Source organism: Humulus lupulus, chromosome X, assembly GCF_963169125.1.
Source record: "Humulus lupulus chromosome X, drHumLupu1.1, whole genome shotgun sequence".
In the NCBI taxonomy this organism is placed as follows: Eukaryota; Viridiplantae; Streptophyta; class Magnoliopsida; order Rosales; family Cannabaceae; genus Humulus; species Humulus lupulus.
Window position 1 is genome coordinate 192762500 of NC_084802.1, and position 24155 is coordinate 192786654.

At 34.8% G+C, this 24155-nt stretch overlaps 1 protein-coding gene and 1 long non-coding RNA gene across 2 annotated transcripts; both read left to right on the top strand.

Moving 5' to 3' along the window:
- The first annotated feature begins 1881 nt into the window (after positions 1-1881).
- LOC133804963 (uncharacterized) lies at positions 1882-4336 on the top strand. The gene is made up of 3 exons (XM_062243063.1): positions 1882-2469; positions 2665-3003; positions 3624-4336. The coding sequence occupies exons 1-3, from the start codon at positions 2161-2163 to the stop codon at positions 4101-4103; spliced, it is 1128 nt and encodes a 375-aa protein (XP_062099047.1). The 5' UTR covers positions 1882-2160; the 3' UTR covers positions 4104-4336.
- Positions 4337-13506: 9170 nt separating this feature from the next.
- LOC133803754 (uncharacterized) lies at positions 13507-20178 on the top strand. Its single transcript, XR_009878130.1, has 2 exons — positions 13507-14343; positions 19075-20178. It is a non-coding gene; the product is annotated as an uncharacterized LOC133803754 (long non-coding RNA).
- Positions 20179-24155: the final 3977 nt, after the last annotated feature.

Below are 24155 nucleotides of genomic sequence, written 5' to 3' on the forward strand. Positions count from 1 at the left end.
TTTGTGCTTCTGGTGAGTTCTAGATTTCATTTTGTAATTTTATTTTCACAAATCTGAATCTAAAGATAGTATTCTGACTAGGCCCTCGTCATTCAGCATCTTTGGAGCCCCAAGTTTGAGCTTGTTGAAGGTGTTTTGTAGTTTTGAACTCATTTTGTCGATTCTTCTTCTGATCGTTCTTTGAACAAAGTGTAGCTCCTAATTAGGCATGATGCTCTGTTTGTTCCCTTTAGTTATAGACTATGGCACATGAACAGATTCCCATCTTTTTGTGTTCTTAGCAAATAGCTTCACACAAGCCTGCTTTTCCATTAAAACACTACATAAACGAACATGAGTCTAGATGTATTATAAGTAATCAAATGCCTTTTGGACACCATATACATCTGAACAACATAATGATATTTGTCGTTTAGGCATGTTGCTGTCTCCACTTATTTTGGACTTTCCCATTTCCTTAATAATGCACTTGTCTACACAAGCAAACCAACAAATCCCCTTCTGTTCGTTTCTTAAACATTTTGCTATTGTTTCTTGCTTTTTTCATTTCAATGAATATGAATAAAGATGATTAACCATCTTCCATCTATCCGAATGAGTTGATTTCATTAGAGTAGAGACTTCAAATTCTTACTCATTTCTAGGTACACAATCGAACAGTTAGTCTCTGTTTGCTCCCCTCATAAGCAAGCCCCTTTTCTTCGATTCTATTCTCATCTGGTATGTGTATGTAGGCGTTGCGCGAACAAGAACGTAAGCAACTCCATGTTGCCTTATTCGAATAGGTCCTCATAGCGCATCTTTTATTCGTATCATTTATAGTATAGGCGGAAAAATAAGCTTTTCCTCCCAGGCTATATGTGAATAGGTTGCATCTTTGAATATGAGAACAGCCCCACCTAAGTCTCAGTCTAATCCAGATTTTATGAAAATAAAAAAATAATAAAAATAAAAATAAGATATTCTTGCTGGTCGGAATATCTTATTTAAATGACTTTATTATTTTTTTTATTTTGAAAAAATTATTTACCTTATTTAGAAGATTTTAAAATTAACCGTAATAGAAAATAATAAAAAAATATTATATCTAAGGGAGAAGAACAATTTCTATTAAACATAATGTATAAAGATAATGCTATGTTTTAAGATGATGACGTGACATACACTATCTTTCTAATTGACTATTTTTTTTCTTTCTAATTTGTGGTTATTTTTATCTTATATTATTCTAACTTTTAATATTTATTAATAATTTATATATAATCAATAATTTTAATTATTTCTAATAATGAGCAATATAAAAATAATTAACATTATCTTCGAAATATGGCCAACTGTATTCCGTTACATAATTTTATATTAATATTAATTCTCAAATATTCCAATTTTCAATATTTATTAAAATTCTATTTATATATATATATATAACTAGTAACATATATGATTACCCAATTTCACATCTCATTCATCATATAAAATTAGATATATAGGAGAGGTGTGGTCACTCCCCTCAATCAAGAAAATGACTCATTTTGTCCAATAAATTTTGACCTCTTTGGGGGATCTTGTTGAGTTGTGCGTAAGCATGTTCTCTTCTATTCTCTACTCAATATATAGCTTTATAATAGTCCTAATAATTAAAGCATTTTCATTATCAGAGACGTCACCCACCCACAACTTAAATAAACTCACAATTTATCTTTTCCAACTAATCCAATTAATGTGACTGATTATTGATCATAGACATTATTATTATTATTATTATTATTAAAAGATGTATTTTAGGGGTCCTAAAATATATATAGAGGTTAGTATCTATAAAAAGAAGAATGCCGTCAAAATCGTGCCCACAAAATTATCTACACACAAGGAAAGCCTCTCTCTCTCTCTCTCTCTCTTTTTCTTTCTTTCTTTCTTTGTCTCTCAATTCTTCATCGACCGACCCTAGCCTCCACTACTCTTCGAAATTGCATATTTTCACCATTAAACCACTCGTTCTTAATAGGATGCTGCCACTTTAGGGGGGTCGGAGAGAAAGAGGGAAGGGACTCCTAATTCATCCATAATACTACTCTTACCTATACCAAGGACTCCTTTTCCTCTTTCTTTCTTTTTTTTCTTCGAAAAAAAGAAACACAAAAAGGGTCTTCATTGGTTTCTATGAGGAAGGTTTGTCCGAATTTTGACAAAGAAAATGGGCTGGATACGGTGTTGGAGGTTCCTATCCCAGAAGAAATGTTCACCAGCATGGGTAGCAACGCCCTTCTAAGGTGGCAAAATCTACGGTCTTTGATGAAAGCACAATCCATTGAGAATATTAATAAGCTTCCATCTTGTAATATATCCCATCTCTCTTCTGGATCCAATAACGAGTTTATGGCTTTGCTTAAACTCGTTGGCTCTCCTCTTATTCCTCTTCAGCTCCAATCTAGCGACGCCCTAACTCGTCCCGTTAAAACTGGTTCCATTGTAAGCCTCACTAAATTAATGTCTTTATTCCTCAATATTATTATTATTCTTTTGGTATATATCTGTATGTTTCTTGACATGTCAATGTATTTACCATTGTTGACTAAGTATATATACATGACACATAATCCTTATGATTGATTGAGATCACGTATTGAATAAAATAATAAACAAATAATTAATTAATTAATGCAGGAAGCTTCGTCGGCAAAGTATATCGTGCAACAATATTTGGCAGCAACAGGGGGAGTAGGGGCATTGAACTCGATCAACAGCATGTACGCAGTGGGACAGGTGAAGATGACTGGGTCAGAAATGAAAGAAGGTGATGACAGTGTACGGATGAAAGGGAAGGGTGAGGTGGGTGGGTTTGTGCTTTGGCAAAAGAATCCTGACTTGTGGTACTTAGAACTCGTCGTTTCGGGCTTCAAAGTCAGTGCCGGCAGTGATGGCAAGCTCGCTTGGAATCAGTCTTCTTCTCAACCTTCTCATGCTAACAAAGGTCCCCCTAGACCACTCCGTCGCTTCTTCCAGGTATTATTATTGTTATATATATATATATATATATATATTCACTTATTACCAATTAATCATTCTATACTAAACTTGTTATTGCGAGTTAATTATTTTTGTGACATGATAATATATATATATATGTGTGTGTGTTTAGTTTACCATATTTTACTGATTGTGATGATTAATCGCCAATTTGTTGCTCTATGAATTTCCATCAAAACAAATTTGTTGCTCTATGAATAAACAACATGATGATGAGAGAAATGAGAATAAGCCTAATGATTTGTGACAGAACATGATGACTTGACTATTGCAATAGATAGAAAGTGGTTGCATATATAGTGACAACACACTCACCGTCACCCCCCATAGTGGAACCCCTCATGCATTTTTAGGGTACAAACTACATACATTGTTTTTGTCTTGGTTAGGTATTTCATGAATTAGGTGAGCAAAGCAATATCATGTCCTATAATAAATATACTAGTTAATAATTTTAAAGTCACCCTATTCTAAGTTTTTTGTTTTTGTTTTTGGTCACACACATTTAAGTACTTAATTAAGACCGAGTAGGAAAAAAAAAGCAGATTGATCGAACATTCTTTTCCTTAATTAACTCCGAAATTATATCTCATTAGGGATTGGACCCCAGGTGCATAGCCAGCTTGTTTCTTGATGCTGTATGTGTGGGAGAGAAAACCATTAACAACGATGATTGTTTCGTACTGAGGCTCGAGACGGCCCCAAACATACTCAGGGCCCAAAGCACGGCCCAAACTGAGATATCTCGCCATACAATGTGGGGATACTTCAGTCAACGCACTGGGCTCCTCATACAGTTTGAAGACACCAAACTAGTTCGAATGAAGCCCATTAAGGGAAACGACAGTGTATTTTGGGAAACGACAATGATATCGTCCATAGAGGACTACAGATACGAAGATGGCATTAACATAGCGCATAGTGGTAAAACCTCAGCCATGCTTTATAGGTATGGAGAAGCTCATAATCACAAGAGAAGGATTGAGGAAACATGGAAGATTGAAGAAATTGGCTTTAATATTTGTGGATTGTCCATGGATTGCTTTTTACCTCCTTCTGAACTGAAAAGAGAATAATGTGCGAGACAGTTAGTTTTTTTTTTTTTTCATTTACATTGTTATTCAAGGAGTACATGAAATGTAAATATATGTTTTAGGTAATTATTTTGTTTAAGAGGCTGTTTTTATTTTTATTTTTTGGGGTTTGGAGGTAATTTTGTACTTTGATATTGTGTACACCATTTTACAAGGTTAAAAAAGAAAAAAGAATGTAGATCATTAATTGAAAAAGTAAAAATACGATTGAGAAATGTAATTTGATCATACAAAACTTTCAAAAACATATAGGCCCTTGGTAGTGTATTCAAATACATTTTTATGATTTTGAAAACTTAAAATCTGTGGGTCCCACAAGAATATGTAATTGGCAGCTTGTTTTTGGAAACCAAATCCAAAACAATATCTGGATTTTGTGTTGTAAAATTGAAAACGAAAAAAATCATGTTTTCTAACTTATTTCCCAGAACTCTAAAAATAATATCTTCTCTCCTCCATTATCTCTCTCGGCAACACCCAAAGGAATAGAGCCCAACTCCATCTCACTTTGTATTATCCTATTTCTTTCTTTAAATTATTATTATTATTATTAATGCTGTTTTCCAAATGATTATTATATATTATTTGATTGAATATGGAATATATTATTATTGATTATAGGGATTTTTTTATTAATACGTATATAAAAAATTTATAGTTCATTTACACGGTAGATAAAGAATTAATTCAAAACTACATAAACTAAAGTTTTTTTATTAAAAATACGGCCTCTTGTAACCTTTAATCTATTCTTTATTTTCTTATGCTTTTACGGGAATAAGGTTTCAGCGCTAATTAATGAGCCTTGCCAGCGTCTCTTCCCACTTCTTTCACTTATTCTCTCTGTCCCTTTTTTGCTCATTTGCCTGTGCTTTCTTCTATGCTTTTTTGCATATTTTTATGCTACTTTAGTAGCTTCTTTTGTAGCTGCACAAATGTAGTTTTTGAAGTAGAAAGGATTAGGATATGAGAGCATTATTTTTTTATCAAATGACAACAACAACAACAATAATAATAATAATAATAATATCAAGTAGACTATTGATTTAAGCACGAGAGAGCTAAACTCTGTTTGAAGTGTGGCCAACAACACCTACACATTAGCACGCAAATGAAGTAATAAATATATGTGCCATCACTCAATTGGATCACTATATATATATATATATTGGTTTCCCATCTGCAAATATCATTTATTAATTAATCTATAGATTCTTCTTCACATACTATGGAAGAAGTGGATATGTTATGAAATATGTCATCATCTATATAAGTGGGTCATGATGCATACACCAGTAGTTTTGTTACTAGTTGCTTTTATCGACACATTTATTTGTAAGCATAATTTTTTTCAATATGTATATATATATATATAAATATATGTACATTCTCATCCATGGAAAGATCATTTTGCATAGAGATGAAAACAGTTTTCCATTAAAGTTCACCAAATGTAACGCCAAAACTCCCTGATTGTTTTCTGACATTACAAGGACTTACATGATAAAATATTGGCACAACAATTTGCCCAATGCAAGCTTAGGGCAAATATGTAGCTTAAAGCAACCTCAAATGCCATTAGGTTGAAGGAGTTACATTGAGCTTGCATTTGAAGCTGCAGAGGGTTACATGAGTTGGATAATGATGAAATTTACAAAAGAATTTTTTTAAATTTAATTTAGGTCGCATGGGGTTGCATTGGATTTGTATTTGAGGTTGTAGAGGGTTGCAAGAGTTGCATAATAATTAAATTAAGATATAAGTTTTAAGTTGCTATGAGTTGTATTTGGTTGCATGTGCTTACATTTGAGGTTGTAGTGTGTGTTATTTTAGATTGCATTGAACTTGCATTTGAAATTGCAATAGGTTGCATGAGTTATATAAAGAATGAAATTTACAAATGAATTTTTAAAGTTGTTTTAGGTTGCATGAGATTGCATTGAACTTGCATTTATGGTTGTATGAGTTGCATAAGGATGTAATTAACATATGAATTTTTAAGTTGACACGTGGTTGCATTCGTAATTCATTTGGATAACTCACATTAGGGGTTGCAGTGGGTTGCACTTGGACTAGCCATGTGTTGCTTTAGGTTGCATGTGGTTGCATTAGTAATTCATATGGATATAACTCACATTAGGAGTTGCAGTGGGTTGTACTTGGACTAGCCATGTGTTGCTTTAGGTTGCATGTGGTTGCATTCGTAATTCATTTGGATAACTCGCATTAGGAGTTGCAGTGGGTTGCACTTGGACTAGCCATGGGTTGCTTTAGGTTGCATGTGGTCGCATTCGTAATTCATATGGATAACTCATATTAGGAGTTGCAGTGAGTTGCAGTGGGTTGCACTTGGACTAGCCATGTGTTGCTTTAGGTTGGATGTGGTTGCATTCGTAATTTATTTGGATAACTCACATTAGGAGTTGCAATGGGTTGCACTTGGACTAGCCATGGGTTGCTTTAGGTTGCATGTGATTGCATTCGTAATTCATATGGATAACTCACATTAGGAGTTGCAGTGAGTTGCAATGGGTTGCACTTGGACTAGCCATGTGTTGCTTTAGGTTGCATGTGGTTGCATTCGTAATTCATTTGGATAACTCACATTAGGAGTTGCAGTAGGTTGCACTTGGACTAGCCATGAGTTGCTTTAGGTTGCATGTGGTTGCATTTGTAATTCATATGTATAACTCACATTAGGAGTTGCAGTGGGTTGCACTTGGACTAGCCATGGGTTGCTTTAGGTTCTATGTGGTTGCATTCGTAATTCATATTTATAACTCACATAAGGAGTTGCAGTTGGTTGCACTTGGACTAGACATGGGTTGCTTTAGGTTGCGTGTGGTTGCATTCATAATTCATATATATAACTCACATTAGGAGTTGTAGTGGGTTGCACTTGGACTAGCCATGGGTTGTTTTAGGTTGCATGTGGTTGCATTCTTAATTCATATGTATAATTCACATTAGCAGTTGCAGTGGGTTGCACTTGGACTAGCCATGGGTTGCTTTAGGTTTCATGTGGTTGCATTCGTAATTCATATGTATAACTCACATTAACAGTTGCACATTAACAGTTGCAGTGGGTTGCACTTGGACTAGCCATGGGTTGCTTAATACTTACAGACACTTAAAGACTATTTCCTTAATACTTACATATTTATAAACAAATTTATAATGTTTCTGCCGTATTTTTCTCTGTCACTCTCACTTGTTCTGTTTATATAATTTTCTTTCCACTCTTTGTTTATTTCATATGAACAAGATCTACTTGCAATTCCATTAATCTATTTTTGCAACTTTTGACGTTCTCAGACCCAACACTACAGCTCTCTCTTTTCTTCTTCTTTTTCTCTCCTTATAATAAATCCCCTCTTTGATCTGTTACTAGGCTACTACACTAAAACTTAAGTATGGATAAGTGGGAGAAAGAAACGAACCCATGAAGGAGAAGAACTCCATCTTTCTCTTCCTCTCTTCTAGACGTTATCTACCGTTCGATTGACGAATCAAAGGGTGGTGGTGATCACGAACAAGAGGAAGAGGAAGGTAGGAGTGGTTATGCTACTACTACTAGAGTAATTATGAAGAAGAAACAGAAATAAGAGAAGGAGAAAAACAATCTCAGGCGAGCTATGATGATCGAGAATTGGGTCGAGAAACAGAGCGTTCAAAGTTCTGCGCTTTCGACTTCGGCCTGGAGCTCTTCGGCCGACTCAAGCTCCGGTGCTCTGTGGTCTTCCTCTGAAACAGAGTCAACCCAAAAGTGAAGCAACCCATTTCTCCAGGGGTCGTATAGCGACCTTTATTAACTCCATTTTCAATTCGGGCAATGTTAAAAAGGCCAAAATTAAGTAAAAACTTAATACGAAAAAAGAAGGAAAAACTAATGAACAAAACAAAAAATTAAAAATATAAAATTAAGTAAGTAGTATTGATGATAAAAATTCTTTATAAAAGTGAGAAGCTTTTTTAGGGATAGTAAAAATGAAAAAAAAATGCAAAATGTAGTAACTGTGGTAATTTCCCTTGATTATATTATTAAGAATGATTCTACTGTATTTATTTGAAGTTGAAATATTTTGTTTCAATGGATTTTGGATTTGGGTTAGGGTCGGAAGACAAACTATGAGTGGTTTTATTCTAAAACCCACAACAAATTTTGAGGGCATTGTTTTCTAGTTTATGATGTCTGCTATATATATTATTTTAAATAATTTCAGGATATTTGTGTTTTAGACTATTTTTATTTAATTGCTAAAAATAATGCTAAATTTGGCATAAAAAGTAGCAAATTCGATGCAATATTTTTTGTGCATAATATTATTTAAAATGCTATTTGAAATGAAAGTACAGATCACAAATGGTTAATTAAAATTTTAAATGAATTCATTAAAAAAATTCTCATTAGCAATTAGATATTAAAAATATCTTAGGATAATATGTTAATTAAATATATGTATTTAATTGTTATGCTAAATTTAACACATTAAAATTATTAGAATATCAATATGTTTCAAATCATAATTTTTAAAGGAGATTTTTTCAAAAATATACTTTTTTTTACTTTTTTTCCGATCTCTGATTTTTTTTTTTCAAAAATACTACTTTGAGTTTTCGGAAAATACGTTTTTAAAGTTTTATATTTACAAAAATACGACGTCAATGAAACAACTAAAAAACAACAACTAAATATTGATTCTATTTTTTTTAAAATCAAAATATATCTTAAAATAACTAAACAACAAATTGACAACAACAAAACAACTATAAATAAACTTAAACAACTAAAAACTAACATGAAAACAACTATACATAAAATCTAAACAACACAAAAACAATAATAAGACAACAACTAAACAAACTCACTGTTTACTACACACATTTAATCCGAAAAGAAACAAACTAATGAAGGGTAAAATTGTCAATTCAAAAAGAGCTCGAAAAACTTTCAAGTTTCATCCAATCTCCTTTGACATTGAAAAGTTAGCTTTCTCATACACCCATGAATATCTCTATAGAATATCTTTTGCTCTTTCTCAATTAATGAACCACATAGATAAATATTCATGGAATCAATTAATTTTCCGAGAAAGTGATTTTCTAGCTACCCATACACTTCAAAGAAAAAAGTTGCCAAAGCCACCACTTCCCACCATTGTTTTTCTTCTTTCCTTGATCTTTCTTGTAATGATCTCGAATGCCAATCTTACTCAAAATTTTGAAACGTACGAAACCCATGTCTAGTTAAGTGATTACAGTTCAAAATTACAGAGACACAGAAGAACAAGTTATTATTCCTTAGATGGGTCTTCCGAGATTTCCGAGCCTCGGAAGCGTGTTCAGAGTTCAGTCCCATCTGAAACGACGAGGCAAATTGAGGAACTGGTCTCGACCAAGGTCTTAATGGAAGCAAATACAACAATCTTCAGCAAGAACAATACGTTTCAGCTTGGGTTTTTCACTCCGGATGGGAGTCGGCACTATCTGGGTATTTGTTATCGTTTAATTTCATCGCCGACCTACATTTGGGTTGCAAACTGAGAGAGACCCATTAAGAATATATCGACTTCGACCTTGGAAATCACTGAGACTGGACGATTGGCGGTCAAGGATTCCGTTAGTTCGATCGTGTGGCAGAGCACGAATCTCGAAATTGGGACATCCCTCAATCTCTTGGAGAATGGTAACCTGGTTTTTCTCACCAGCAATTTGGTAAAATAAAATCAAATTGATCTAAATCTGGTTGACTGTAATCTCGAGGGACCAAAGTTGTTCGAATTTTGCTGGCGTTGTCGGCATAAGCAAGATCCGAGAACTCCATTTGAGCATACCATGATGACTGGGTGCACTGTAAAAGTGGAAACAAATTAATTCAAACCGTATAAAAGAAAAAAAAAAACTCCGTTTACCCGTAAATTTGTAATTTTTTTTATTAATCTAGTATTTTGGTAAATTCTCTTTTTAAAACTACAATAAAAATATATAGGGAAATTATATTTTCACACAAAAATATATATAGGCACCCATTAATTGAAAAAAAAATTAATTTTTAACACTTTTTCTCAATATTTTTTTTACATTTTTTAATTTTTTTGTTAATTTCAATAATTTTATTTTGTCTTGGTTTCATAAATTTTTTAGAAAAAAACTCTACTTTAACAAGTTTTTATATTTTTTGTGTTTTAATTTTTATTTCATTTAAATATTTAAAATATATATTATTTATGTGTATTTTTTAGAGTGTGAAAAAGAAAAAAAAATGTGAACATAAGTTAAAAAAATGAGTAATGATATGTGCACCCAAAATATACACTAAAACATTGCACACAGTGATGTGACCGTTTAATATAGCCAATCACATTTATTAAAACTGAGCCCACTGTTTTAAAAAGCAGTGACACGTCACTATGTGTAATGTTTGGGTGCATATTTTGGGCGCACATATCATTACTCTAAAAAATTATACATTATGTATTATTTTTTAATAAAAATAGGGTGGTTAAATTTTGGAGTACAAATATAATATTCTTATATTTTATAATAGTTATATCGACGCCCTAATTTTTATAAGTACACTCCAAAATTAAAAAAAAAAGTTTAAATACATTTTTATCCTTGTATAAAATAACTAAAATATACAATTTTAAAATTAATTTTATTTTTAATAAGTACATCCTCACTCGTGAAATTCAACCGTTGGTTAAAATTGAGTATCTTTAAACCCTAAAACAAAGATAAATTTCATCAATAGAACAATACAATATTGAGAATTCATCCATGGAATAATTATCCAATACAAAAGTAAGTTTACCATATAAATATATGTTAGGGAATTCAGCTTCCTCACACCAGCTTCATTTGGAAACACAAAAGCAACAAACCAATAGACACAATATACACAAATTTCTATAAAAAAATCAGCAAGAAAAACAATAAAATGAACACCAAGAATTATAGAGGTTCAGCCCAAATAACTTGAGCCTACATCATCTTTGAACTCCCCTTGGGATGTTCTTCTCTGCACTATGAAACAGCTATGAAGATTACAACTTGTCACCACTAGAGAACTTCTACACTTGATGGATTACAATGCCTTGAACCCAAGCAAAACCCCAAGTACACTTGACCATGTACAAAGAAATCTCTCACCCAAGACCCAAGTGTTTCTCTCTCAAGCTCTCTCTCTTTCTCTCTCTGAAATAGCTCCTATTTTTACAAAATGAAATCTGTTCTCATCTCTCTCTTAACAACTGAGATAATAAGACTTATTTATAGGGGGTTTTTGTAATATCCAACATTTTCATAATACATTTATTTATTATAAATCAAAGTTTTAATACATAAAATGTACAACTTTACAAATTTAAGAAATAGTAATGGAAAAATAGTGTTTAAAATATGATTTTATGTTTTTAATGAGATTAAAGAAAGAGAAACTTGAGTAGTCAAGTATTGGACCCAAATGTCATATAATTTTAATTGGGGATTTTTATAAAATTAAGAAAGTTTGGCTAAAGGGCTTATTTGAAAAGAATTTTAGTATTTTGGGTCCAAGTGTAATTTTTAAAAATAAATAAATAAATAAAATAAAATAAAATAAAAGGCTTCAGCCTTTCATTTTACCCGAGCCCCTCTCTCTCTCTCCTCAGAAAACCCCTCTCTCTCTCTCTCTCTCTCTCTCTCTCTCTCTCTCTCTCTCTCTCTCCTCTACGTATCACTGTTGCCGACGACGCAGGAGTACTTTCCGGCCACCATTTTTAGCCACGCGCCGGACCGTTGGATTCAGAGGCCTCCGAACTATCGACCCACGCGGGAATCTAGAGCTCACTCGCCGATTAAACGCCTCAACCACTCGATTTAAGTTCGGCCACCCCGCGACTTTAAAGTTGCGATTCGGCCACCTCGGGCATCCGTTTGCCGATCCGTCACCACCATCGTGTTCCTCGTGTTGTGGGCTTCAAAACCCAATAACTTGTTCCTACATCTACCATAGTTGGGTGGTGGGCCCACCACGAGCCACCGCGATCCACCGTAGATCGACGGTCGAAACTTAGTGTTCGAGGTTCCGAAGTACGTTTTGAGTCTCAGAAAATCATCGTTTGACTTATTGTGGAACCCGATCATTTTGGTATAATTTCTTTAACCTATATATTGTGATTTAATTGTGATTGATTAGAGTAATTGTTATTATGTGTATTTATAGTATATAATTATATATTATTGATATATGGAATATTTTCTGTAATTTACTGGCTGTCTGGGATTATATATATTTTTGATACAGGTTTTGATTTTGGAATTGTCCACTTTATAGCCGTTGTGCTGTCTAATTTTCTAGAAAATATTAGATATTAAATAAAGTATAAAAATACATATTTAATTGATTTTATATTAATATGGAAATTATTATGATTAAGTAATTTTAATTATTATTGTTATTATTTTGTTAAGTAAATCAAGAATACAGATTCATATATATATATATATATATATATATGAAAAGTATGATTTATAGTAAACCTATTATCTAACCATTATTATTGTATATTAATATTTGAATATTAAAATAATATCAAATATTAGTTTCTTACAGTTATTGATATTTGTAAGACCAGTGAAGTTTGGAGAAAGTATATTTATTATATCACTGGAATTGATATTATGACTAATTAATAATAATATAAATATTTATATTTATATTATTATCATTATATTGATTATTACAACTTTATGTTAAAAATATGATTTCTTTTATAAAATGACTATTTGAATATATACATCCATATACGTATTGCTATTGAAGTATTTTGTTATTAATATCGAAATAAGTTTAATTATAGACGATAATTATTATTTTTGTTGGGATTATTATTATTATTATCATAAGGGTACATTATCTTATGAGCAAGGTTTAAAGCATGGTTTTATATGAAGAGTTATTTGCATTACGTTGATAATAATTTATTATTATCATTTATATAGTTTCTGGTATTATTAATATACACTATCAATAGTGTATATTTATGATTTTGATAGAATTTAATAAATGATGTGCCTTGAATAGGATTTGTATGGATTTGATTGATTGACTCTTGGTGAGGAATTTTAAAATAAGCTAAGGACCTAAGGTAAGTAAATCTCACCTTTTGTGCTTAAGTGTAAGATGCATGACTACATTGATTGTGTACATCTGATGAGTTAAGTATGGTATGATGATGATGCATATGATAAGTATGTGAAGAATGGTTATATGAACACCATAAGGGTGTTGTGTGATATGTAATTGATGAATTCTGTGATATGTGAAAGATGTCTTACTTGGTTAAGAATGATATGAATTATGTGCAAGTATGTGTTCTTATGTTGATGGATATGTGGATTACTCTATGTTCATGATTTGTTATATGTTATGATATATGAAGCGTTTAAGTTTTTAGGCTGGAAACCTTAGACCTGAGCCATAGCTCTACGTTAAGGTATAACAACGCCACCAACCCAAAGCTTCATGTATTATGACTAAAGATGTTTTGAGTTATATGAGATGTGATACAATGCCTTGATTGAATACCATCAACATGAATCATGAACATGAACATTGGCATTTCAGCATCAGCATGTATGCATGGCATGTACAGTTATGTGATACATTATTATGTGATATAAGACCATGCATATGAATATGAAAAAAGTTATGAAATGCCTTGAAAAGTTTTATGTAAAGTTAAACATTTTAATGACACAAGGCTTAAGCAAAGTGATAATAAGATGTTAAAAAGGGTGCCACTGTTTCGATGAAGCAATCAAGTAAGTTCAGTAAAGAAGACGGAAGTCTATAAGACTTATAGTGGCTGCCCACTAGTGTGGGCTAGGTCAGAGTTGACCATTCAGATATGTTTGCCATGTTTCCGTCTTTCTCCTCCATATGTGTAATAAGTATGGCAGCTATGGCAACGATGAAATGAGTGTTATGATGAGCCTAGCTGAGATGATGGCTAGCCGGAGGAGAACCCATGGGATTCTATATGATATGTGTAACAAGCCCTGCAGGCATTGGCTGAATCAAACAGTGTGCACAAGTGATATTGGGCCCATAAAAATGTGAAACTAAAAGAAAGAGCATAAAAGTAAAGTTTGAAAGTGCATGAGCAATAAATGAAATTCATAAGTATATAAGTCAGCATATTAGTATATGTGCACTACAAACTCACGACATTCATGTGTATGTGTATGCATGAGATTTGCTTACTGAGCGTTAGCTCATTATGTTATTTTCCAACATTTTTCCAGGTGTGGCTTTAGCTGTTGAGCAACTTGTGGAGCACGGACTCAGTAGCAATGCAATAATGGTTTAGAGTTTTCATATGGCTGCCTTAAATTTAAAGTATTCATGCGTGTAATAATTTCTACTAATAAGTTTATATAAAAGTTTTAAATTTTTCTGTATTTCTTCGTATCATTTTATTTAATTCTTTTGGTCAAGTGCCTTACATACTCGTAAACCCTAGAATTACGAGTATGTGGCAGACGTACCCTACCTTAGGGACGTTACAAATGGTATCAGAGCTTTGAGTTTGTAGATGTCGTGTACTCATTATGTTATTAGATTTTGGGATCTGAAATGCTACTGAGTTCCGCCACAAGACAAGCCACACGTTAATGGTTAGTATAATTTATCCATATTTTAGTTAATGTATGTTAATGATGTTGTATAATTGTATTAGAAACTCATTGTGTGTTTGAGTTTCCATGATATAAGTATGAGTTTGGATTAAATGAATATTCTCATGCACGGTAGAGAAATTGAAGTTTGTTATTTATCTGAATGCATGCCTTTATTATTGATGTGATAAATAATTGATGATTTATCGATGTCGATGTTTGGATTGTTAATTGATATTCTCAAGCTTTGAAAGTGATCTATCAGTTCAGTTAGTGTGTTAAGGGTTAATATGTCAGGTTAGTGTTTTGGAGAGCAAAGTTTTAGGTTGTTGCTGAGAGCACACACGATAAGAGACTTTAGTGAAACAGTAGTAATATATAGATAAAAAAAAAAAAAAAAAAATACATAATCTATTAAGGATTGGGGTTTTGGACACGTTCTACCTCGTCAATCAACTTTTGTTGTTCAACTCTAAGGGTCTCCCCAGTAGTTTGCAGTGTCTGAAATTTTTCCTTCATATCGACTGAGTAGTTAGCAAGAAGTGTAGTTAAAGTCCCATTCTCCTTAACCAACTTCTCCTTCTCTCGAGTCAATGCCTTGTTGGCATTTCTAATGGTTATCATCTCTTGTTTTTGTGTTTCTATATACCTTTTCAAGTGGTCAACCTCTTGTTCTCTTGCAAGAACCCGTTGGCCTAGGTTTGAGACCGATGCTGCCGCCTGAGTGGTAAGAACTAAGGAATCTTTTACAGCTTGTAGGTCTGACCTATGGGATAAAATTATTTGGTCTTTAGGGGTGAGTATGCTTTGACCTATACTAATGGCCACCTTTTTATCGAGCATAGCTGAATCCTCCACTGTGACAAGGCCAGTATCAGAATAAAATTTGGGAAGCCAAACTCTGGGAAATTGAGTATTTCGTTCTGGGATGTGTACTGTAGGATACACCATTAGCTGTGGTAGGGGTGCAGAAATTTGTGGTGAAGATTCGATAGTGGGAAGATTTGGCTCAGGTAAAGCTAAAGTTAGGTCTAAGTTCAGCTGAGATGATGAGGATGCCATGGGTTGCTTAGCTTGAGTAATGGACGGAAGTAATAATGATTTGGTTTTCAAAAGCTTGAGATTGATTGTGTTTTAGTGTGTATGTGATGAATTTTATTTATAGAAAAATTTGTTGAACTGTTGGGTCATTGGATCCTTGAATTTGTTTGTTTTCAAGATAGATATCACAGATTTTATCTTGTTCAATGTGTTACGCTATCCTCTCTGATGATGAAAGTCAAACTTATTAGATGTTGTCGACATGGAAATCACTTCTATTGATTTTGCGATCCTGATTTGAACATGGAAACAATTTGTAAATTGTTGAATGAATCGAGGTGATAAATGTTATTTACTGAATTACTCTGTAGTGTGAATTACTTTCGGCGATTAAATTATAGTATATTAGCTGTTTTATCCCGAAAGTAAGATAATGTATTACTTGTGTGAAGTGATGACTGAGTATTATTGGTATAGGTGTTGAAATGAGACATGTCTAACTTATTAGACATGTGAGAATTATTCGTTTTCGTAGATGAAGTGGTGGATTGGTCAGTCAAGACTTATCCCATGTTTTATTCAATGAAGGGATACTAAGCTAAGTGTGTGAATTTCCGAGTGGCCACGGTTATTTGCATTCTAGCATAGTATCAATATGCCCTTTATTATTTTATACATTTGGAAACAATTTTGATTTTTAAATGTTTTCTTAGAGAAAGAATGAGAGTCAGGCTTTTCTGAACTGGTACCTAATGAATGGCCTATCTCACTATTTCTCATTCAGGGCAAGAAGTCGGTTTTGACAACGAAAGGGTTTCACAGAGACTTGGTTTTAAAGAATAATCTTCATCGGCTATATAATTGTTTTCTAGTTATCCAATTTTTTTTTTATGCCGAAAAACTTTCTATTGAACAAACTTGTTGCTCAATTTAGCATCTATTATCAAGGTATAACCAGTCAATTGCATCTGCTTAAAAAAAAAAAAAAAAAAAAAAAAAAATTTGACTGTAAGACATGAAGATCAAGGATGTTTTCATGATGATGGTCATTTTCTCTTCTTACGTTATGTGGTTTGTGTTCAAAAGTATGGATGATGAGGATTCGTTTGTATTTTCGTATACATTCATTGTAATTTATACTATTGTTATAGCTTATTTCCTTTCTATCTATATTGTAGTCCTCATGTGAGGTGTTTACACATCCTCGCCTTTTTATATATGATAAGGATTACAAGAAATCAGGAATAAGTTTTGTTTTCGGGGTGAAAGTAAGTGTTGTGTATAAAATCTTATGCTGTGAAATGTTGTTCTGTTTATTTGTAATGGTAGTTCTTGTCTCCGATTATCAAATTTTAGTTTGAAATTTCGAGGACGAAATTATTTTAACGGGGGAAGGATTGTAATATCCAACATTTTCATAATACATTTATTTATTATAAATCAAAGTTTTAATACATAAAATGTACAACTTTACAAATTTAAGAAATAGTAATGGAAAAATAGTGTTTAAAATATGATTTTATGTTTTTAATGAGATTAAAGAAAGAGAAACTTGAGTAGTCAAGTATTGGACCCAAATGTCATATAATTTTAATTGGGGATTTTTATAAAATTAAGAAAGTTTGGCTAAAGGGCTTATTTGAAAAGAATTTTAGTATTTTGGGTCCAAGTGTAATTTTTAAAAATAAATAAATAAATAAATAAATAAAATAAAATAAAATAAAAGGCTTCAGCCTTTCATTTTACCCGAGCCCCTCTCTCTCTCTCCTCAGAAAACCCTCTCTCTCTCTCTCTCTCTCTCTCTCTCTCTCTCTCTCTCTCTCTCTCTCTCCTCTACGTATCACTGTTGCCGACGACGCAGGAGTACTTTCCGGCCACCATTTTTAGCCACGCGCCGGACCGTTGGATTCAGAGGCCTCCGAACTATCGACCCACGCGGGAATCTAGAGCTCACTCGCCGATTAAACGCCTCAACCACTCGATTTAAGTTCGGCCACCCCGCGACTTTAAAGTTGCGATTCGGCCACCTCGGGCATCCGTTTGCCGATCCGTCACCACCATCGTGTTCCTCGTGTTGTGGGCTTCAAAACCCAATAACTTGTTCCTACATCTACCATAGTTGGGTGGTGGGCCCACCACGAGCCACCGCGATCCACCGTAGATCGACGGTCGAAACTTAGTGTTCGAGGTTCCGAAGTACGTTTTGAGTCTCAGAAAATCATCGTTTGACTTATTGTGGAACCCGATCATTTTGGTATAATTTCTTTAACCTATATATTGTGATTTAATTGTGATTGATTAGAGTAATTGTTATTATGTGTATTTATAGTATATAATTATATATTATTGATATATGGAATATTTTCTGTAATTTACTGGCTGTCTGGGATTATATATATTTTTGATACAGGTTTTGATTTTGGAATTGTCCACTTTATAGCCGTTGTGCTGTCTAATTTTCTAGAAAATATTAGATATTAAATAAAGTATAAAAATACATATTTAATTGATTTTATATTAATATGGAAATTATTATGATTAAGTAATTTTAATTATTATTGTTATTATTTTGTTAAGTAAATCAAGAATACAGATTCATATATATATATATATATATATGAAAAGTATGATTTATAGTAAACCTATTATCTAACCATTATTATTGTATATTAATATTTGAATATTAAAATAATATCAAATATTAGTTTCTTACAGTTATTGATATTTGTAAGACCAGTGAAGTTTGGAGAAAGTATATTTATTATATCACTGGAATTGATATTATGACTAATTAATAATAATATAAATATTTATATTTATATTATTATCATTATATTGATTATTACAACTTTATGTTAAAAATATGATTTCTTTTATAAAATGACTATTTGAATATATACATCCATATACGTATTGCTATTGAAGTATTTTGTTATTAATATCGAAATAAGTTTAATTATAGACGATAATTATTATTTTTGTTGGGATTATTATTATTATTATCATAAGGGTACATTATCTTATGAGCAAGGTTTAAAGCATGGTTTTATATGAAGAGTTATTTGCATTACGTTGATAATAATTTATTATTATCATTTATATAGTTTCTGGTATTATTAATATACACTATCAATAGTGTATATTTATGATTTTGATAGAATTTAATAAATGATGTGCCTTGAATAGGATTTGTATGGATTTGATTGATTGACTCTTGGTGAGGAATTTTAAAATAAGCTAAGGACCTAAGGTAAGTAAATCTCACCTTTTGTGCTTAAGTGTAAGATGCATGACTACATTGATTGTGTACATCTGATGAGTTAAGTATGGTATGATGATGATGCATATGATAAGTATGTGAAGAATGGTTATATGAACACCATAAGGGTGTTGTGTGATATGTAATTGATGAATTCTGTGATATGTGAAAGATGTCTTACTTGGTTAAGAATGATATGAATTATGTGCAAGTATGTGTTCTTATGTTGATGGATATGTGGATTACTCTATGTTCATGATTTGTTATATGTTATGATATATGAAGCGTTTAAGTTTTTAGGCTGGAAACCTTAGACCTGAGCCATAGCTCTACGTTAAGGTATAACAACGCCACCAACCCAAAGCTTCATGTATTATGACTAAAGATGTTTTGAGTTATATGAGATGTGATACAATGCCTTGATTGAATACCATCAACATGAATCATGAACATGAACATTGGCATTTCAGCATCAGCATGTATGCATGGCATGTACAGTTATGTGATACATTATTATGTGATATAAGACCATGCATATGAATATGAAAAAAGTTATGAAATGCCTTGAAAAGTTTTATGTAAAGTTAAACATTTTAATGACACAAGGCTTAAGCAAAGTGATAATAAGATGTTAAAAAGGGTGCCACTGTTTCGATGAAGCAATCAAGTAAGTTCAGTAAAGAAGACGGAAGTCTATAAGACTTATAGTGGCTGCCCACTAGTGTGGGCTAGGTCAGAGTTGACCATTCAGATATGTTTGCCATGTTTCCGTCTTTCTCCTCCATATGTGTAATAAGTATGGCAGCTATGGCAACGATGAAATGAGTGTTATGATGAGCCTAGCTGAGATGATGGCTAGCCGGAGGAGAACCCATGGGATTCTATATGATATGTGTAACAAGCCCTGCAGGCATTGGCTGAATCAAACAGTGTGCACAAGTGATATTGGGCCCATAAAAATGTGAAACTAAAAGAAAGAGCATAAAAGTAAAGTTTGAAAGTGCATGAGCAATAAATGAAATTCATAAGTATATAAGTCAGCATATTAGTATATGTGCACTACAAACTCACGACATTCATGTGTATGTGTATGCATGAGATTTGCTTACTGAGCGTTAGCTCATTATGTTATTTTCCAACATTTTTCCAGGTGTGGCTTTAGCTGTTGAGCAACTTGTGGAGCACGGACTCAGTAGCAATGCAATAATGGTTTAGAGTTTTCATATGGCTGCCTTAAATTTAAAGTATTCATACGTGTAATAATTTCTACTAATAAGTTTATATAAAAGTTTTAAATTTTTCTGTATTTCTTCGTATCATTTTATTTAATTCTTTTGGTCAAGTGCCTTACATACTCGTAAACCCTAGAATTACGAGTATGTGGCAGACGTACCCTACCTTAGGGACGTTACAGTTTTACAACTGTTATCTAACTTAAAAAAAAAATACCAGAAATAAACGCAGACTCATCTGGCGAAACGGTAGACAAGACTGGAAGAAAAACGTAACTTTGCTGATGTGTATTGATGTTTAATGCACACCAAAAATTCTAACAATATATATTTAATTATTTTATTAAATCTTAATAATTGTGTTATTGTCATGTAATTTTATTTATTTCTTTTTAAGGTTATTAGCCGCTAAAGTCTTTGTTCTTTTACAAGTGTAACATTTAAGTTTTTTATTTTCACTACAACAAAATAGACATTTAATGGCTATATGGGGGAGACATTATAGACATTTTAATGTCTCCCCCTAGGGGAGACGTTGTTGCAGGAGCCATCTAAAGTAGCCCTATGACGTCTCCCATGGGGAGACTTTGTAGATATCCAACGTCTCCCCCTGGGAGACAGTAGTCGTAACATAGACCTAGACGTAACATCAAAGCTCTAAGGAAGGAGAAGAAAAATAAACTAGTAGAAAATAAACGACCAGTAGTTAAGAAGTTTACCTCCTCGAGTGAGGGCCAGGTTATCGGCGACCAAGTCCGTCGTAAGGAAATACTCCTGGAAGTACTTCCTTGCATTGGATTTGTAGGTGATGTAGCTCAGAAAGGTACGAGCAGACTCTTGGTGGTAGAAATGGAAGAACCCCATGTTGTTGTGGTTGGGGTTGGAATTGAGATCGAACAAGTAGTTGATCTCGTGCGGTGTAGGCACAAGCCATTTTTTATGGTTGTAAAGGATATAGAGTGTTGATAGCACTTGTTATCCAAAAAACTGGCATAGATGATGTGGCAAGTGATTCCTGGACACGTGGCTGACATTTGGAGAAACTCTGCTAGGATATCGACCAGAAGGCACATTATAAGCAGTAGGCGACCTAGTTTTACCAGCGACCAGTCTGGTCGATGGTTCCGCATGCAACATGATGTTCCAATAAAGATCTTTGTAAATCCCGAAATTGACTCACACAATCTCTTGAGTATCCGATTATTTAGGAGAGAATATCTGTAACAAACTCATGTAATCCCCCTTGAGCCTATAAATAGAGAAAGATAGCTCAAGGAAGGGACTTTTGGCTTTTGAATTATTTGAGACTAGACTAACTATATCTGAGATATTTTATTGTTATTCAGAGGTTAGTGAAACTCATTGAACCCTAGTTCTTTAATCACTCCTTTGATTCTCACATCAATAACAATCTAAGTGAACGTAGGTTATTACCAGATCCTGGGGCCGAACCACTATACAAATATCGTGTTCTTATTATTTTTGTCATCACGTTCTTTTCAACGCATTCATCTACATCAAGCATATTTTGACTCCGTGTCAGTTGCCCAAAATCAGGGTCAACATTCTGGTGCTTTCGTTGAGATCTTGGTATATCATCTTTGAAAAAACCAATGGCGAAAACTGCAAGGAAAACTGGACAGGCGGCCACCACTGCACCGTCAAACCCGCCTCCTCCTCCTCCTGCAAGCGTAGTTGAGGATAAGCCACATTTGGACTTTGAGGAGGAAGAAATGGATGACGCGACACTGAAGAGTACTCTGGGGGCGTTGCATGAAGAGCTGGCCAATCTGAAGGCCAGCCAAGAAAGTACTACCGAAATCATGGCGCAGCAGCAGCAGGAGATTGAACGGCAGCGCGTGGAGTTAAGCGAAAGGAAGGCGGAGATGGATCGCCTCCAGAGCGAAGCCATGGTAGCCCTCGAGGCAGCCTTACAATTGGCTAGAAATCAGGTTGCACCTGTCTCGCAGCCTGATCAACCAGCAAATGGGCCACCCCAAAGGGGTCCCGATCCAAGTCCGTCTATCCAACCCTCGAGCCCGCAAAGGCCCGAGCAGCCTCAGGTGCCTCATGACGATGCCCCACAGGACCCTGAGGCACGACCTCTATCCCAAGCTGGTCGCGGCAATCCCCCGCGTCAGAGGCAGAATAGGACCGAGCATCAGCCTCGCAGTCCTAGACGCCATAGGGGCGACGAGCCGAATCTACCGAACAGAGGTCAGTATCCTCCTGGTAACAGGAGGAACTCGGAGTTAGGCTCTGCGGTCCGGGGTCCCCCATGGCATGATAGTGCACGGGGACACAACGACCAACGCAGGCCACCCTCTAACGCTCGGGACGCTTCAGCCAGGGATGGAAATCGAGGGAACAGTCGATCCCACCATAGCCAATCAATATTCAGAGATGGCCATGGATATAATGAGGCCGACTCAGGCAAGGGAAATGCCGGTCGGAGGAATGAAGAAAGAGGTGGAGGCAGGAGCCAGATACCTCAAGATGACCAACCCAATAGACGGGACGCTGGGGGGCAACCCAGGCAAAATAATGTCTTCAACCGGTTTGGGGGTAGCAAGCAGCGGAGAAGAGACGAGGATTTGAGAGATTTACTCAACGATCTCCGCGAGCGACATGGCGAGAACGTCCCCCCCACCACAAAGGCCACAGCGATTCCTGTCGATGTACAAGCCCAGATAGATGCCCTCAACCAGGCAGTACAACAGCTGGTCGGGGGAAGAACATCTCATATCGACCACGACAGGAGGAAAGGCACTCCTTTCATCCAGAGGATAGCTATGGCAGAGACTCCTAGCAAGTTTAAAATGCCTACGCTTCCGAACTTTGATGGGTACGGAGACCCAGTATCTCACGTCAATAAGTTTGAGATACAAATGGACATTCAGAAAGTGTCTGAAGACGCTCGGTGCAGGATCTTCCCTGTAACACTTTCTGATGCCGCCCAGGAGTGGTTTTTTAAGTTCCCTCCTGCAAGCATAGTTTCTTGGGAGATGTTTGTAAGGGAGTTTTACGAACAGTTCTATGCAGGTCGTGTGCATCCGACCGAAGCAAACCCGCTGGTTGAAATTCGCCAGCAGGATGGAGAATCACTGAAGGACTACATCCAGCGCTTTATGCGAGCAGCAGCTGGAGAAAAAACAGTGGGGGACGAAGGCAAAATGATGGCCATAACCGCAGGGGTTAGGCGTCGCTCCCCCCTATGGAAGAGCCTTCGCAAAGATGGAGTTAGAACTACCTAGGAATTCTTGGACCGGGCTGATCGATACATCAAGCTCGAAGACGCCATTGCCGACGATGGAAAGCCCTCGGGCAAGGATAAGAAGGTATCCGAGACAGCCAAAGCTGCCAATGGCTCTAAACCTAATGGCAACAGCAAAGGCAACGGGAACGGCAATGGCAATGGCAAGAATGGTGGAAAACGACCACACAATGAGCCTTCCACCTCCGACAACAAACGAGCCAAGGGTAATCGTTATGAACCTCAGTTCACTAACTACACTGCCCTAGTCGAGTCTCGGGGAGAGGTTTATCAGGCCACGAGTTCCAGTGTGCCTTATAAGAAGCCTGCCCCCATTCGAAAGGATATTTCGAAAATAGACACCACAAAGTTCTGTCGTTATCATAACGACTACGGACATGACACCAACGAATGCAACCAGTTAAAAGATGAAATCGAGTTCCTTATTAGACAAGGACACTTGAGAAGATACGTACGGGCCTCGTGAAATTCCCAACGAGAAGCTCTGGGTAGCAATGAGCAGGCGCCCACGCGCCAACGCTCGCCACCTTTGCAGCCTGCCCCCGTGACTGGCGCACTATTAACCA